Genomic DNA, 16,710 nt, shown 5'->3' on the forward strand with positions numbered 1-16,710 from the left:
GCAAATGAATTTTGTCTGCCAGTCAGTCAGTCAGTCTACTGCTAGCAGAGTAGTTTCTCATGCTATGTGGACGGTCAGGGTTTTTAAATTTTTGCAGTTTATTCTAAAACAGAATCTCCAGAATAAAGTTCAAATATTATAACACTATTGAGAACTTTTCCCACAATTTCTATAAACACTGCTGGTTGTGAGAAGGTTTTCTAAATAAAAATCTTTGGAAAGTATTTTAGAACAATAACTGTTCACTTTTCCTTTAAGAACTATAAACGTTTATGCATTTAAGAAATCTTTCTTGATGGGAGAAAAATATTACTAAAATCTCAACTGCCACAAGCTTAAATAAATATTCCTAGAACTTTACCCACCATGCACTATAAATTGCATCACTTGTCAGTACTATGATTGGTCTAATGCTGCCTGAAGACTTGTCCCCACCCGATGAAGTCAAATGGACTCAACCGCCTATCAACAAATGACCACATAATCGGTTTTTTTTTTTTTTTTTTTTTTTTTTTTTTTTGGGGGGGGGGGTAAAGTTGGAGTCAGTAAATGATACTGGTTTTTTTTTTTTTTTTTTTTTTTTTTTGTCAATATTGTTCACGTTGTAGTAGATGACATTTAGTGATCTTAGAATAGGTGTCCAGTACAGACCAATTAGGCTAAATATTAAGGATGTAAAAGTTAATGAATTTACTACAATATACATATTAAAATAAAAATATATAGAAAAAGAGCTTGCAACTGATTGTATCTGTTGATAATTTATTTTGAAAATCAAATATTTAAATTAAAATTTTAAAAGATGAAGAAAACATAAATATAGTGACTGCTATATACAGTACAAATCCAAACCACCAGAAAACTTCTTTTTAGATAAATTTTTGCATACTTTACACATGTGCATTTGGTATTTTATCACATTAAAACATCTGGAGAGTTTTTATTCTTAATTCCACTTCAACACTTAATAAAATACCTCCATACCTAAAACCATTCATTTTTTTAGCATAAATCAGTTTGAGCAAAAATTTAATCCATAGCTGCCTCTTTGCTTGGCCATGGAATATAAAGCTAGGCATGGGTTTGGCATACATCTCAAACCAAAGCATTCCGCATTGAAAAATTGTTGATTTTACACTTACTGACTAACTTACAGACACCTGAGGCCAACCTGGCGAATCATTATTTATTTTTTGCTTTCACCATATGACTATTAATGCATGGCAGCTTAAGAAATAACTCTGCAGCAATGTGTAATGTTTTTTTAATTAGTAATTGAATATCAAAGAGTATGGTAAACTTTTATGTTGACATTTTGCTTAATGATGACTACAGACTTCAGCTAACTGCACTGAGAAATGGTGAGTGTTGATGAAGAAAAATTTAGCAGAACTTTCTTCCCAAAAAGTAGATTTTTGTAAATTATATTCATATTCTAAAAGATTACATTTTGTGCTGTTTAAATTAATAATAATTTATTTGTGATTCACATATGTCTATACATGAGTTTATATGTAAGTTTATTTATTCACAACTCGAATATATGAAGGAAATAGACTAAGTATAATAAATATCTAAATGTAATTCTGACCTAACTTTCTCAGGGTGCAATAGAAGGAAGAGAAAACTAAGTGAACACTACATCTCTAGTTGTCAATCTCATGATGTATCACCATTAGTAAATAGCAGATGCTACTAGTTAAGCTTGACGACAGCCATGCATTTGAAGGTTTTTGAATATTGCAAACAAAAGGCAAAATTTCCCAATGAATAGAATTTGTGAAGATATATGGAGAAGTGGTAAAAAATACAGATGATATAACAGAAGTTTTTCAATATGATGACAATGCCCCAATCATCAATCAACTAGCGGCTGCAAAATCTTTCTAAATCCAGAAAATATCACTACCAATGATAGTAAAGAAATTGCTGAGAATGAAAATTATTTCCACTGATAATTTAGTTAGTCAACATAGCAGTTACAGGACTTGAACAATGTAACTTAGCAATGGAGCAAGAAATTATGTCTATCTATACAATTAAATAGAAAGTATTAACACACACACACCCAAAAAAAGAAAGAAACAATTTAAACAACATGTTACATAAAAAGAAATGGAAAACATTGAAACAAACTTTGCATTATATCGACAAATATTTCTTTCAACATTTCACTTAAAGATATGTTTTGAAAAAGCAAATGAGTAAATGCTGCAGCTTTTGATTACCTTAAGCTCATAATTGCTTCAATATTCCAAAAACCACTATTTCATATTTTTAATTTAATTTTATAGTTTCTACATGTCATATTAGTAATTAAAACGGATGATCTAATATCCAGAAAATTCCGAAATCTGAAATCGCTGATGTCCTGATCTTGGACTTTGCACTGTACATTAAAAGTTACTTTAAAAATATTTTAATATTACTTACTCCTTTTGTGTATGTTTCTGCAGTTGGCATGTGCTCTAAATCAACAAATGGATGATTGAAAAACTCTTCAAAACTAAGTCTTTTATTTGGATCCCTTTGCAGCAAACCAATAATAAGTTCACGACATTTTTCTGAGATTTCAGCTCCATACGGTATCTGAAAAAAATTAATAAAATCTACTTCATCCATTTTTCAGCTCAAATTATATCAAAATTTAATCAACAAACTATGCAGTTATATACTTTTATTTGCCAAAATTCGGTATCACATAAAGCATATTATTTTAACTGTATTAACATTAAGTACTATCAAAATGTTTTTAGTCTTAATATAAAACAAGAATAAAGAATAAAATACTTTACATAAACAGAAATCAAATAAATATCAAACAATTTGTTATAAAACTAGATCAAGTTTAATCAAATTTATCTCATTCAGAATATTAATTTCTTCTTTTTTTGAGACACTGATTTACACAAAAAAAGATATTTAAGATAAAATTTAATAATTTTATACTTATGTATAAGAAACATGTAACATACATATGTAAAATCCCTTTGTAAAATATTATTAGTACTGAAATATTTTATTAATAATTAATATTAAATGTAAATAACTTTTAATAAGATATATCTAACGCATGACTTGCTTAGCATTTTAATGAAAATTTTAAATTATGTTTAAAACTGAATTTATATTAAAATTAGTTTCATAAATAAAAATTTATAATTGCAATAATTCCTCACTACAATAATTTCAAATAATTTTGGCCTTTTATGGAGGCAGTCATCTCAGAAAGATGATATTCAATACTAGTATTTATATATGTTTACAGAAATACTGGTTACATGCAGAGTTATTTACAACAGAACACTGCTACAAGAGTGTTCACTGCATTTAATATTACACTGGTCATCAAATTTGAAGGATAATGAGGAAAAATACACTAAGTTAATGTTGCAACCAATACCTATTGCTGTAATTATTTATGTTAATTAAATTACAACTGAACACAAAATTACACTTCTATGCATATGTTAGTGACAGAAATATGCAAATTCAGTGACTGACAAGGTAGTGTGCGATGGACACATGTTGGAATTCCATTCTGTAGTGTTATTTAAAGTGAATGTGGTTTCTAAGAAAAATCAGTAATCAGTAGCTATGGCTCAAAGGCATCATTTGAGTGAAGATCAAAATTGGCGAATTATTGGTAGAATTAAGGGAGGTCAAACACAAATGGAGATCACCCAAGATTTGAATATCCCTCAAAGTGACATATGAAGAGTTTGGAGCCACTTTTTAAGCACTGAATCAGTTGACAGACAGTCCCGTCAAGAGTGACTAAGCGCAACAGTAGACCGTTTTCTGCCATTGTCTGTTCGAAGAAACCATGAAGTGACTGCAACAGATTTGGTTTTAGACCTAGTTTTTATCAGGACAGAGGAAGAAGCATGCAATCTGCCTTCCATTGTCTATGAAATAGCATGTTTCCACAACCGTGGTTTAATGGCTTGGGGAGGACTCATGATAAATAGCTGCCCCAAACAGCATATCTTTCAAGAAGATTCTGTAATTGCTCAGAAATATGTGGACAAGGTATTGGAACCTCAAGTTACACTAGCTAAGAGTTTTTGCTAATGGATGACAATGCTCGGCCCCATGAAGTATATGAGGTGTCAGAATACCTGCAAACAGAAGATATCATTTGAATGGATTGACCACCTTACTCACCCAACTTGAACACAACTGAGAAGATGTGGGATGTCTCCCAAGTAGCACATGACATAGCAAAGAGGTCTGAGAGATTACAAAATAATCATGGTAACTTTTAAGATGTCTTTACAACGCAGCGAAGACGCAAAATATTTGCTGTTGCATATTGGCAATTTGTCGATGCCGCTGAAATGTCGTGATATGACAGCTTTTAATCATGATTGTTTTAGCATTTTTTCCTTGGTTCATCAGCATGTTTTTTAGAATGAAAACATACAAAATCTGCCCTTTCAATAATCAAGTCCACATAAGATTTATTTTGTAACTTTTCATTACTTTATTTCATCTAAATACATTAATCTAAGATAGATGCATCTAATGAACTATAATATAAATACTTTTGAATCATTAAATTTAATTAGTATTAAAAAATACGTGCTAAATTATTGTTCAAAATTTTGTTAAAATAATTAATACTTAAAATAATTTTTATAAATATTACAACAAAATATTTAAAAACGAAAATAATTTGTAAAGTAAGTTATTAAGTTATGCATTTTATATCCTATTATAAAAAATCATATTTCTGAAATCAATGTAAATCACATGTTAGCAATTATTTCTTTACTGAAATAAAACTTTATTTATTATTTTTGAAGTAAGGATAAATTTATTTGAATTAATATGCAGACATAATATGAAACATTTTATCGCATGCAGTGCAAAAAGTACAGTTTTCGTGAAGATGTATTCATGGATAAAAATAGGCAGATTTTAAGAATTCCAAGAAAACATCCCATGTTTAAAGACGATGCATATCCATGCATATTTAACGGCTGTCCAATATATATGATGGAAAACTCATCGACAATCAGGAGAAGCAGAATGGAAAAATTAATGGAAAAAGAGAAAGAAATATTAACACTTTTCATGGAAAATGACAAAATTAATGGATTTGATAAATTACTAATAAATGTTGACATCAAAATTAGAGAAACTGTGAACAAAAATACGAAATTCATTACCCATAAAAATTCTGATGAACTGTTTGATATGTTTTTATGTTTTTGTCCATCACCATGCATTAAGAAATGCTTGGTTTAATCCTAGTATATGGTACACTCAGGATTTGGCGACATTGACATTACAAATGTTTTTGCTAGCCCAACAAACATTTTTTTTGTAAATATAATCTTGTGAACATTGTTCGTAATTCTATTCAGTTGAAATAATTCTTCTAGGCCATTTAAAAAAGGTTCTATTAAATCATCAGAAGAACCTTTGAAAGGTTTATTGCAATCATATAAATTGCTGAAAGTTATACTGAATTGCTGTTCAAACGATGACATTCCATGTATATTATTTATTGGATGCTTATATAAACAAACATCTGAGCTCGAGGCTTGCACACTTTGACTAGCTGCCAAATTAAGTTATTAACTGCGCAATGATTTCAGATTCTATCTTATTTTCGGGAATATTTTCTTCACAGTTTTCTAATTCACTGCCGGAATTAGAATCCGTACAGTAATTTCTAATAGCAGATCAAAATTAGTTATCATAATGTCACCAAATCCCATGTGTACTGTATACTAGGATTAAGCCAAATGCTTAAAAATAGATGACAACAAGCCTATTCATTTGGATAAGGTAAAGCATATGTTGAATGCTAAAGATCACAATGTGGAGTAAATTTCAAAATGTTTTAAATTTTGTTGAAAATTTGGCAGATAATAATGATCTTCTTGAAAATAATTTTGAGGCAGCTGTTAAATACTAGAGGGCTTCAATACAGAAAGAGGACAATATACAGGAATATAATGATGGCCAGTTTATTTTGGAGCAAATGAAACTGCAACATCATCCGCGACGAGTTTGCAACGTCACTGCGACTTTGCCGTGCTACTAGGGCTTAGGGTGCTGAAATTCAGCAAGCCAAATTCCTCTCTGAAAGTTCCAGGAGCTGAAAAATGGCATGCAATTCCACAAGACTTGATCAACACTTAAAGCCTATGAAATCAAGGTGTGAGGTGTGCATGTCTGTCCAAGGTGACCATAATGAAGAAAAAATTTTTCCACAAGAGGTGACTTAATTTTTCCATCATTTTCCAATTCCCATAAATTTGATTTTAATTTCAATATTTGTGAATAATCAACTGCCAAACATTGTAACTTATGTTAATTAATGCTTTTGCACAAAATTTCTATTAGTAATTTTTCATTAAGTATCAATTTCATTTTATTTCTGTCATTATCCTTTAATTTTGATATCAAGTGTACTTAATCTACATAAATTCACCAACATTATTTGGGATATATCTATTAAAATTGCATGTTTATTAATTTAGGATCTACATAATGTCTTTACTTTTGGTAATGAAGTAATTTCATTTCATTAAAAACATAAGAGCTGTTTTTAATTCCAAAATTTCCAGTAATCTCTTAATAATAAATCTAATAATTTTTAGATTACTCTCATTTAATTCCTTTCACTAAATTTTAAAAAAATATCTTTTTTGGGAAAAGAATATTTTTGCACGCAGAGAAGAAATTTTAGGGGAAATAAAAACTATAACACCTTTTCCATGATCATGTTTTCACTGTATTTAAAGGATTCTACAAATGAAACAGATAAAAATAAAACAAGCAAAGATCAAATTTGATATGCTGTGAGAAATAAATAACACAAAATACAGTACAGTACAAGGTGGAAAGAACAGAATCCATTTCAAGAATAACTAAAATATTTTAAGCTACTAAAACTAAAATCTGAATTTTTAAACTTGTTTCACTGTTTATAGAACTGGAAATATTTTACTCTTCTCTAAAGAAATATGTATATAGTCAAAAGTCGTTAATCCGGACTCATCGGGACTTCGGCGATTCCGGATTATAGATCATCTGTTTAAATCTCGTAAGATGGCATGCAGAAATTCTAAAATTAAAAATATGAAACCATAATTTATGAAATAAAGAACAATTATGATCTAAAGGGTATCAAAATTTACAAAAAAAAAAAAAAAAAAAAAAAAAAAAAAAGCTTAATATTTATTTGTTTACTTTATTAAACATTTCTTTCAATGTAAGTTGTTTAAGTTGCTTAGTTTTATGTGTTAATACTTTCTCTTTAATTCTATAAACAGACATAATTTCTTGTTCAATTACACAGTTCCGCTGTTCAAGTCCCGTAATTGCTGTGCCGAGAATACTGACTAACTTGTCAATCAAAATTTTTTCGTTTTCACTAACCTCTCTGTCACCTTCTTCATGTCTTTATCCATTTTTTGCAGCAATTCCACTTTTTGTTTGATGGACATCGAAACATACTTTCGTTTTGTAGATCTTTTGGGAGTTCCAGCATCGGAAATTCTATTTGACATAATCGAAAGTTCAAGTTTACTTTTATAAAATTCCTCTTAGTGTCTGCAAAAAATAATAAGCCTGATCCAATTCGAAGATTAAGGAACAACGCAATCATCAACATTAACTGAAATAGATAATTTTAGCTTATACCGTCCGTTATACATTAAACGCACAGGCGAAAACGTATTCTGCGCTTGCGCACACGCACATGCGCAGTGGTAAAGGTCTTACACGCACTCGTAAAACGCCTGTGCGCATGTGTCAACGCGGCGCATGCACAGAAAGTTTTTAGCTTTGAGGTCCGGATTTTAGATCATTCCGGATTATGGGTGTCCGAATTAACGACTTTTGACTGTACATTATATTCAAACATTTTAAGCAACTGAATATTCAAAAAACTACTTTCACTGTATAACGTTGCGCGCCTCCAACTTGCACGCAACCAAGGGTGACTGTGAAAGCTTGTATAAACCACAGAGTCTTATAAAGGGTTTAAGTCCCTTTTTATTCAACGTAATAAATTACAATTGCGTTCTCTTGACGCTTACAGACGGTGCCAACTTGGCAGTCAAATAAAAATAATAACCTGAAAAGGAAGTAAAGACAAGATTCTAACTACGAGGCTCTCTAAAATAACTAACTCACCGCGTTTTACAATACCGCTGCTAATTCAGCAGACTTGAAGCTCACTGGAACGATGACCACTACTTCCCGCCAAGCACAAAGGCCGCAACGCGGGGTTCTTCAATTCTCGCTAACTACCTCCGCGCTCGCTAAGTAAGAGAATCTCTCCGAACTTGTTTCCTTCCTATTTAAATCAGAATACTTCCGCTGATAATTTGAATGCTTGCACGTTCTACTCAAATTTACATATTCTGGCAATGGCAGTTCCAGGGGAAAGTAAGGCTTGACAGGCAAGATAGTTTAAACTTAAAATAAATGTTAGTTAAAATAAATATAAACCCTACAACTGTACAATTAAATTAACATTGTGCATTTAGATAATGGTCAAATTCAAAATGCAGGATGCCTTATGTATGTTTGTAATAAATCATGAAGTTTGGATGTAGTGGATTAAAATTATCTCATTCAGCTCTCTATAAAAAGCCAATCACACTCTTTATTGTAATATTTAAAAGAACAGCTCCAAATGCATTAGTTATTTGTGATCATTGTTGTTCAACTGTGGCTGATATTCCTACCTTCAGAAGTACATGTACAATATAAAGGTGACTAGGTGTATTTTACAGTGCAATATACATACTTATACACAGCATAACAGTACATAATATAACAGTTGCATTTAAAATACAGAAAATCCATTTCAAAGCAGATTTTACTATAGTTAAATAAGATCATTCAACATGGATTAACTAATACCTCATTTTTGGATCATTCTTTTCGTTTAAACCTAAATACCATTATCTTTAATTCTATTTAATCCTAAACCTTCCACATATTTTGTAAAATATCTGTACTTCTGTCATACCAAAACTGTAGAAGTGACGATGTTTTGACACTTTTCTTGCAAAATGGACCACAGCCACATAACAGATGCTATGTACAACAGATTTTGTATCAACTTCCACTAAATAATTCATTTCTAAACTCCCAGTAACTACTTCGTTGGATTTCAATCTGCATGAATTTTAATTAAAAAAAGCGTGCTTTGGAAAGGACAGGTTGCAAATTTAGCAGACATAAAGGATAGCATCATACAACACTGGAAAAGTATCACACAGAATATGCTATAGTCAGCTGTAACTTAACTACTAAACATTTCAGATTTCACTCTAACAATGACAAATTCAGCAATGTCTCCCATATCAAATGTCTCTACAGCATCTTGGGCTTACATGATAAGAATAAATATTGTTACAAATTTTGTGCATATATAAATAGTTTTAGCAAAATTATACACAAAATTGCAGTATCTCTTGCATAACGTAAGATGAATTTCGATACTCCACTGGAAAAATAACTTTACAAGGGTAGGTTCATTTTACATTCAGGTAAATGGCTATCTTCCGAAAATGGTAAGATGGCGCTAAATGGCAAGAAAACGCCAAACTTGGCGACCACTTGGTTACATTTTGTCTCATCCCTATATCTAACTGTAACCATATCCAGTCATGTGTAACTGTAACTGTATATGCCTTCCATTAATTTTGAGAAATCGATGGTCAGTTTTCAGTGTTTAATTCAGAATTATGTTTGGAGTACTGAGAGATCTTATGAGTTTCACTCTTTTACATGCACTTTACACTGCATTGTGTTTTTATAAGTAGTTTGAATTAGTAACTGCTGATTGTGCTCTGTCATACTGGGAACAGCTGCATGAGTACTTTTGTGAAAAGTTCCAGAAGTGTAAAGTGTTTTTCTTGGGAAAATAAATTGTATCAAGCTATCATCAGTTCTGCGTGCATTCAATTTATTATGACCATTAACACATATTTTGTAATTAAGACATAATAACATGCCGAATAAATACTAATTCAGAAGTCAAACAACAAAAATCAGCGTTATATTTTCAAAATTTTCACAGGACTAGTTTCGATGGTTTTACCAAACCACCATCCTCAGCTGCAAAACCGCAAATGGATTTACCGCAAAATGTGGTTTTGCAGCTGAAGATGGTGGTTTGGTAAAACCATCGAAACTAGTCCTGTGAAAATTTTGAAAATATAACGCTGATTTTTTTTTTTTGTGTGTGACTTCTGAATTACATATTTTGTAGTGAGAAATATATGTTTCTGTGTTTCTCCCATTTAACATAACTTATGAAGCCTCAAATTTTTCTAAAGAATTTGCAAACAGCCCTCCCCATATCTTTCATCAAATTCTCTGTGTTGTCTTTGGAATATACAGGTATGAATTTTGATGTCAATCAAGTTACTAATGAGAGCTACAGAGAATTTAGAACAAGATAACTTTAAACATGAACAAGGTAATTTAACACCTTGTATGTATCTACTTTCTACTATTTCTTATTAAAAAAATATCTGGAAAAATCAAATCAAAATTATTAGTGTATTAATTAATTATTTTCAATAAAAAAGCAAGATGCCAAAAACAATGATAGAAATTTCTAAGTTAATAAAGTATTAGCAGAAGTTAACATTTCTTCATAGTAATTTTTTTTTAAAGTGAAGAACTGCAACTGAACTTAATTATTATATTCCAAGTCAATTTGAATGAAAAATATAGATTGCTTTATTACAAATAATAGCATTTAAACTTGCAAAGTTACAATAAAAGATCATAACAACATGATTTTAAATTGAAATATTTTCATTCATCAAAAATATATACGTGAAAAAATTTACTTCAATCGGATTTGAGCTCTTTATTTTTTCAGCCAGTTCTGTAAATGTACGAGAAGAAAATGGGGCATGGCCAAAAAGACATTCTAAAATAAAACAAATTTTAGTTTGTTGAAGTTTATTAAATTTTAAAAATAAAAATATTAAAAAGTATTTTTTATTTTTATCACAAATAACTTAAGTAAATTAGCAAATGATTAATTTATATTTAAGCAAAGAAAATTAAAATTTTGTATTACTGAAAGTTATTTTAAAAATTCAAAATGCTTTAAAATGTCGATTTTATAGAATTTTCTGTATAGTTAACTGCAGTTCAAATTTATTAAAAATTCGCTTTTCATAATTTGAATTAAGTTGACTACAATTTATAAATAATCTGAAAAGTGATATTTTTTAATATGAAATTTAACATTTCACATGAAAGCAAACTATTGTGCCTATATTTCTAGTTCTTGTACCTACAATATTAATTTATCAGGTTTCAAATTTTCATCTAATCATGTCGTTAATGATAAGTTGAAAATTAGTAAAGCTTAGTTCTAACTCACCATCTACTGCAGCAATTTTGTAACATTAATGCAAGCAATATGCTACAGAGAAAAATAGTAAAAATATGCATTAACTGGATATAAAAATATTGCATAGCGAGATTCAAGTCATGCAGCAAAAATTCAATCATTTTATTATTTTATCAATCATATTTTATTAATCATTCAATCATTTTATTACTACGAATTTTATTTTTAAAAAATAAATCCCATACATAAATATTTATTAAAACTGCAAGTTTAATGATTCTATTAAACATATAATACAAAATTGCTTTCTAATAGAAAAAAAGTAAATTAAATGATTTCAAACAGATTGCAATATACTTTTATTATTGCATCCAAGTAAAGTATATAGGCTGAACATATCCATGTGTTCTATTTCCATTTTACAAACGATTCCTAACAATTTTTAATGGATTTTTGATAACTAAAATGTATAAACAATATTTTTACAAAAATATTCCAACAATAATTTTAAAATATACAGGAACAAGATGATGATGTATGTGGTACAAGGGGTCTTAAATCATGACATTAAAGAGAAATATTAATATTGAAGAAATTGAATATATATCCCAATATTTTTATAAAAATACATACTTACTATAATTAATTCTATTTTGAGAAAATCCATATTACAAAAATGTTTTAAACGCTTTAAACAAATGTGATAAAGCACTGATTACTCGAACTTCCATGAGTCAAACCTTTTTTATACGTTAAGCTGAATGTCAAAATGTAGGATTCAAAATTAATATTAAATTTTTTTTGATAAGTTGAATTTTCAATTTGTTTTGGTCATGCGTTGTATTTTATATGTGTTGGGTACGTGCTCAGTGATGATTACAAGATGCACACAAACACTGTTTATTCTACATTGCTCATCTGCTATTCTATATTACAGTTATGATTAAAGATAATAACAGATACAGTTACAGTTACATATATAACATCTCCCTTTTTTATAAAAAAATAATAATAGTAAAATTAAACATAGTCTTTTAAATAATAAGGTTTCTTAACAGTCCTACCAGATCGAGTGACGTAGTTATGTCCATTTGAAAAATTTGATGATACTATACCTCTTTCACTATTTGGTGACACAACACTTCTGTTAGATTTTAACGGACTTACAGGCACATCTAAATTTGTAGTGCTCTTGCTATTCTCAGGTATCTCGGGTTCATCTATAACTTCATTCTCATAGTTGTTTTGTATTGCAAACTCTTCCTGATTAGTTCCTTTAAGGTCTCTTCTGTTCCTTTCTACAATTCTTCCATCTGTTCTTATAATTCTATATGAACGTGGTCTTTCTGCTTCTTCTACAATTTTCGCTCTTTCATTTAGTTTTTTCCCTTTCTCTTTTATGTAAACATGATCTCCTGTTTTCAGTGGTTTTAACAGTCTTGCATTCCTATCATAATAACTTTTTTGTAAGGTTTGTCTCTTCAGTAAATGTTGTTTATGGTCTTCATATCGTTTAGCTTGGACGAAATTCTATTTTATAGGCATCAATCCATTTACTTTTCTTCCAAACATCAATTCTGAAGGTGACTTAATTTCATCTGAAATAGGAGAGTTACGATATTCCAGTAATACTAAATATGGATCCTTGTTGTCAACTATAGCTTTTTCTAACATTTGCTTGACAGTTTGAATATGTCTTTCAACCATTCCATTAGACTGTGGGTATTTTGGACTTGAAGTTCTGGTTTCAAAATTCCATCTTCTTGCAAAATCTTTATATTTCCTGCAATTATATTGTGGACCATTATCCGAATATACTATTTTCGGAATACCATGTCTTGCAAAAATTGATTTCAATTGCTTTATCACTGCTACACTTGACAAATCTTCCAAATGTCCAATTTCAACATATTTGCTAAAATAATCTATTACTATTAGATAATCCCTTCCTTGAAAGTAAAAGAGGTCTGTTCCCAATACTTCCCATGGACCATTAGGTATTTCTTTAGATATCATTGGTTCTTTAGTATTAGCTTTTTGTAAACTTAAACATGTTTGACAATTCAGTACCAAATCTTCAATTTCTTTCGACATTCCTGGCCAATATAATATTTCTCTTGCTTTGATCTTGCATTTTACTACTCCTAAATAACCATAATGAATTCTGCTTAACATATCTTTTCGTAAACTTCTTGGTACAACAACACAGGAATTTTTAAATATTAATCCATTTGCTTCTGATAGTTCTCCTCTGAAGTTAAAATATGGTTTTGCCAGTTCTGGAAACATACATTTTTCATCTGGCCATCCAGTTTTAATTAATTTTCTTAAAACTTGTAGTTCTTCATCTTTTTCTGTTTCCAGTTGAAAAACTTCCATTTTACCATTAGACATTGGTATACATTCTACAACCAGTCACACATGAGCTTCTATATCTCCTTCAAAGAAATCAGATCCTTTATCAGTGAATGATCTTGATAATGCATCCGCTATAAAAAGTTCTTTTCCTGGTTTATATTTTATCTCAAACTGATATGGCTGTAATCTTATACGTATTCTTTGTAGTCTTACAGGGAATTTATTTAATGGCTTTTTGAAAATTGATTCCAGTGGTTTATGATCACTTTCCACAGTAATATTTTTTCCAAATATATACTGGTGAAATTTCTCACACGCAAATACAATAGCTAAAGTTTCCCTTTCAATTTGAGCATAATTCTTCTGTGTATCTGTTAATGCCTTAGATGCATATGCTACTGGTAAATTATTCTGCAGTAAGACTGCTCCTAGTCCTTCTTGAGATGCATCTACAGATAAAACTACTGGCATCTTTATATCATAATACTGTAAAACTGGTTTATTTATTAAGACATCTTTTAGTCTTCTAAATGCTTTTTCATGTGTTGCATTCCAGTTCCAGATAACTTGTTTTTTCAACAAATCTCTTAAACATGATGTCAATTCTGAGACATTAGGTATAAATCTAGAAACATATGTAATCATTCCTAGGAAAGTTTCTAATTCTTTTACATTTTTGGTGGTTTTATATCTAGAATAGCCTTAATTTTGTCTTCATCTGGTTTTAAACCATCTTTAGAAAATATATGTCCCATATATTTCACTTCATTCAGCCCAAATTTACATTTATTTAAATTAAATTTAACATTCTTTTCTCTGGCTCTGTCCAACAACTTCTTTAATCTTGAATCATGTTCTTTTTTATCTTTACCCCAAACTAATAAGTCATCTATATATATTTGAACTCCTTCTAAATCACTAAAAATTTCAGAAAAACTTCTGTGGAGAACTTCTGGTGATGAACTCAGTCCATATGGCAACCTCAAGAAACAATATCTACCAAACGGAGCGTTAAATGTAGTAAATTCACAACTTGAATCTGACAGTTTAATTTGCCAAAATGCTTTGTTTGCATCTAAAATACTAAAGACCTTTGCATTTGTCATTTGAAATGAAATTTCTTCAAAGGTTGGTATGTGATAATGTTCTCTCAGTATATTTTGGTTAAGGTGCTGATGATCTAAACGCATTAAATTTCCATCCTTTTTCCTTACTACCACTAATGAATTCCCAAATTCTGTTGGTTGGTTAACTTTCTCTATAATACCATCTTTTTCCATTCTTGCTAATTCCTTTTTTAATGGATTTAATAAGCTAAGTGGAATTTTCCTACAGGGCTCTATTTTACTAACAGCTCATGGTTTTAATTTAATATGATATGTATATCCAGTTAAATTCCCAGTTCCTTTAAACAAATCTTGATATCCTTTTAAAGATTCTGGTAACTTTTCAATGGAATCAGGATTTACTGTACAAATACTTTGTATTGGGTTTAATTTTTGCAATGTAGGTAAACCTAAAATAGCTGGAACAGTTTTGTCACATGCTACGACTTGAAATTCTATTTCATCCTTGTTCCCTTTCGATGTTTCACATAATAATTTAAATAATTTACATTTTCCAACTACATCAATTGTAGTACCATTGTAATTAATTAAAGTGACTTTTGATTTAGTCAAACATTTCCCTCTTAAATTTAATTGTTTAAATTTAGGCAATGGTAGCACATTACACTGAGCTCCATTATTCAACTTAACAAATAAATATTTAGATATGTTTACTTTTAGTTTTTCAAACCATTCAGTTTTATTTTTATAAAATGGATTTGTATCTTCTACTGACCCTAAAATATATTCATTATTATTATTATGTAACTCATGCTCTAAACTATTCTGTACATTAACATTTTTATAAGTGCACATTTTAGAAAAGTGATTCAGAGTTCTTTAAAAACTATCCTAAATCATTCCAGAAAGAAATAATTAAATACTCTAAATTAAACACATGATTAGCATTTGAATAAAATTATTTCAGTGTTTTAAATTTTAATTTCTTTTTTTAAATTATGAACATGATATATTTATCCATTTAAAAATTTATAATTTGAATATATGGACAATGTAATCTGTCCATCATCTGTAAATCCAAATTCATAATAAACTAAGTAGTTAAAAAATACTAAATTTACCGTATAATATGATTCCCACAGACCATAAATCAACTCTAGCATCATAATGATGCTTCAGAAGTATCTCAGGAGCCATATATAATGGGGATCCACGAAAAGAGGTCCCTTCAGCATCAGAATGAAGATACTGAGCAAGCCCAAAATCTGAAACAACATAAAAACATAATCAACAGTTTAATACTTCTACTAATGTTTCAAAAACAAAACATGTAATAATAAGAATAAATGTAACAATAATTGAGAATAGATATAAAAAATTCAAATAATCTTTGCATATTTGAACAAATACAATAAAAGGTAAAAAAAAACTAGTAGGTACCAAACCTAACTGGAGGGGAGGTTAACCCTCTGGGCAGCGAGGGTTTTTGTTAAGAAAGCACAAATTTCCCAAAACTACTATGAGAATAAATAATTTTTTTGATTTTAATGCAAAAACTCTCCTGGTATTTCATACCTGGATTTGTTTTCTTTTGATATATTGCCTTAATTTCATTGACATATTTTATTATGCACGTATATATACAGTCAAAAGTTGTTAATTCGGACACCCATAATCTGGAATGATCTATAATCTGGACCTCAAAGCTACAAACTTTCTGCGCATGCATCTCGTTGACGCATGCGCGTAAGACCTTTACGGCTGAGAATGTGTGTGTGTGCATGCCCATAATACGTTTACGCATGCACATTTAATGTATAATGCACGGTATAAGCTAAAATTATCTAATTATCTATTTCAGTTAATGTTGCAGATTGCGTTGTTCCTTAATCTTTGAATTGGATCCGGCTTATTATTTTTTGCAGACTGTTA

General features: G+C 29.8%; 1 protein-coding gene across 2 annotated transcripts in view; it reads right to left on the reverse strand.

Moving 5' to 3' along the window:
• The window catches only part of Aduk (unc-51 like kinase 3 homolog Aduk), a 68,291-nt gene that overhangs the window by 35,089 nt on the left and 16,492 nt on the right, over window positions 1-16,710 (reverse strand). For both annotated transcript variants that reach the window (XM_085814757.1, XM_085814755.1), the window contains 3 exons: window positions 15,900-16,043; window positions 10,839-10,921; window positions 2,434-2,589 (listed from right to left, as the gene is read on the reverse strand). In XM_085814757.1, coding sequence (XP_085670883.1) covers window positions 2,434-2,589; window positions 10,839-10,921; window positions 15,900-16,043 — 383 coding nt within the window. The remainder of the gene's footprint in view (window positions 1-2,433; window positions 2,590-10,838; window positions 10,922-15,899; window positions 16,044-16,710) is intronic.

This window comes from Stegodyphus dumicola, chromosome 4 (assembly GCF_044657685.1).
Source record: "Stegodyphus dumicola isolate Sdum_Otavi_A_Nest chromosome 4, ASM4465768v1".
In the NCBI taxonomy this organism is placed as follows: domain Eukaryota; kingdom Metazoa; phylum Arthropoda; class Arachnida; order Araneae; family Eresidae; genus Stegodyphus; species Stegodyphus dumicola.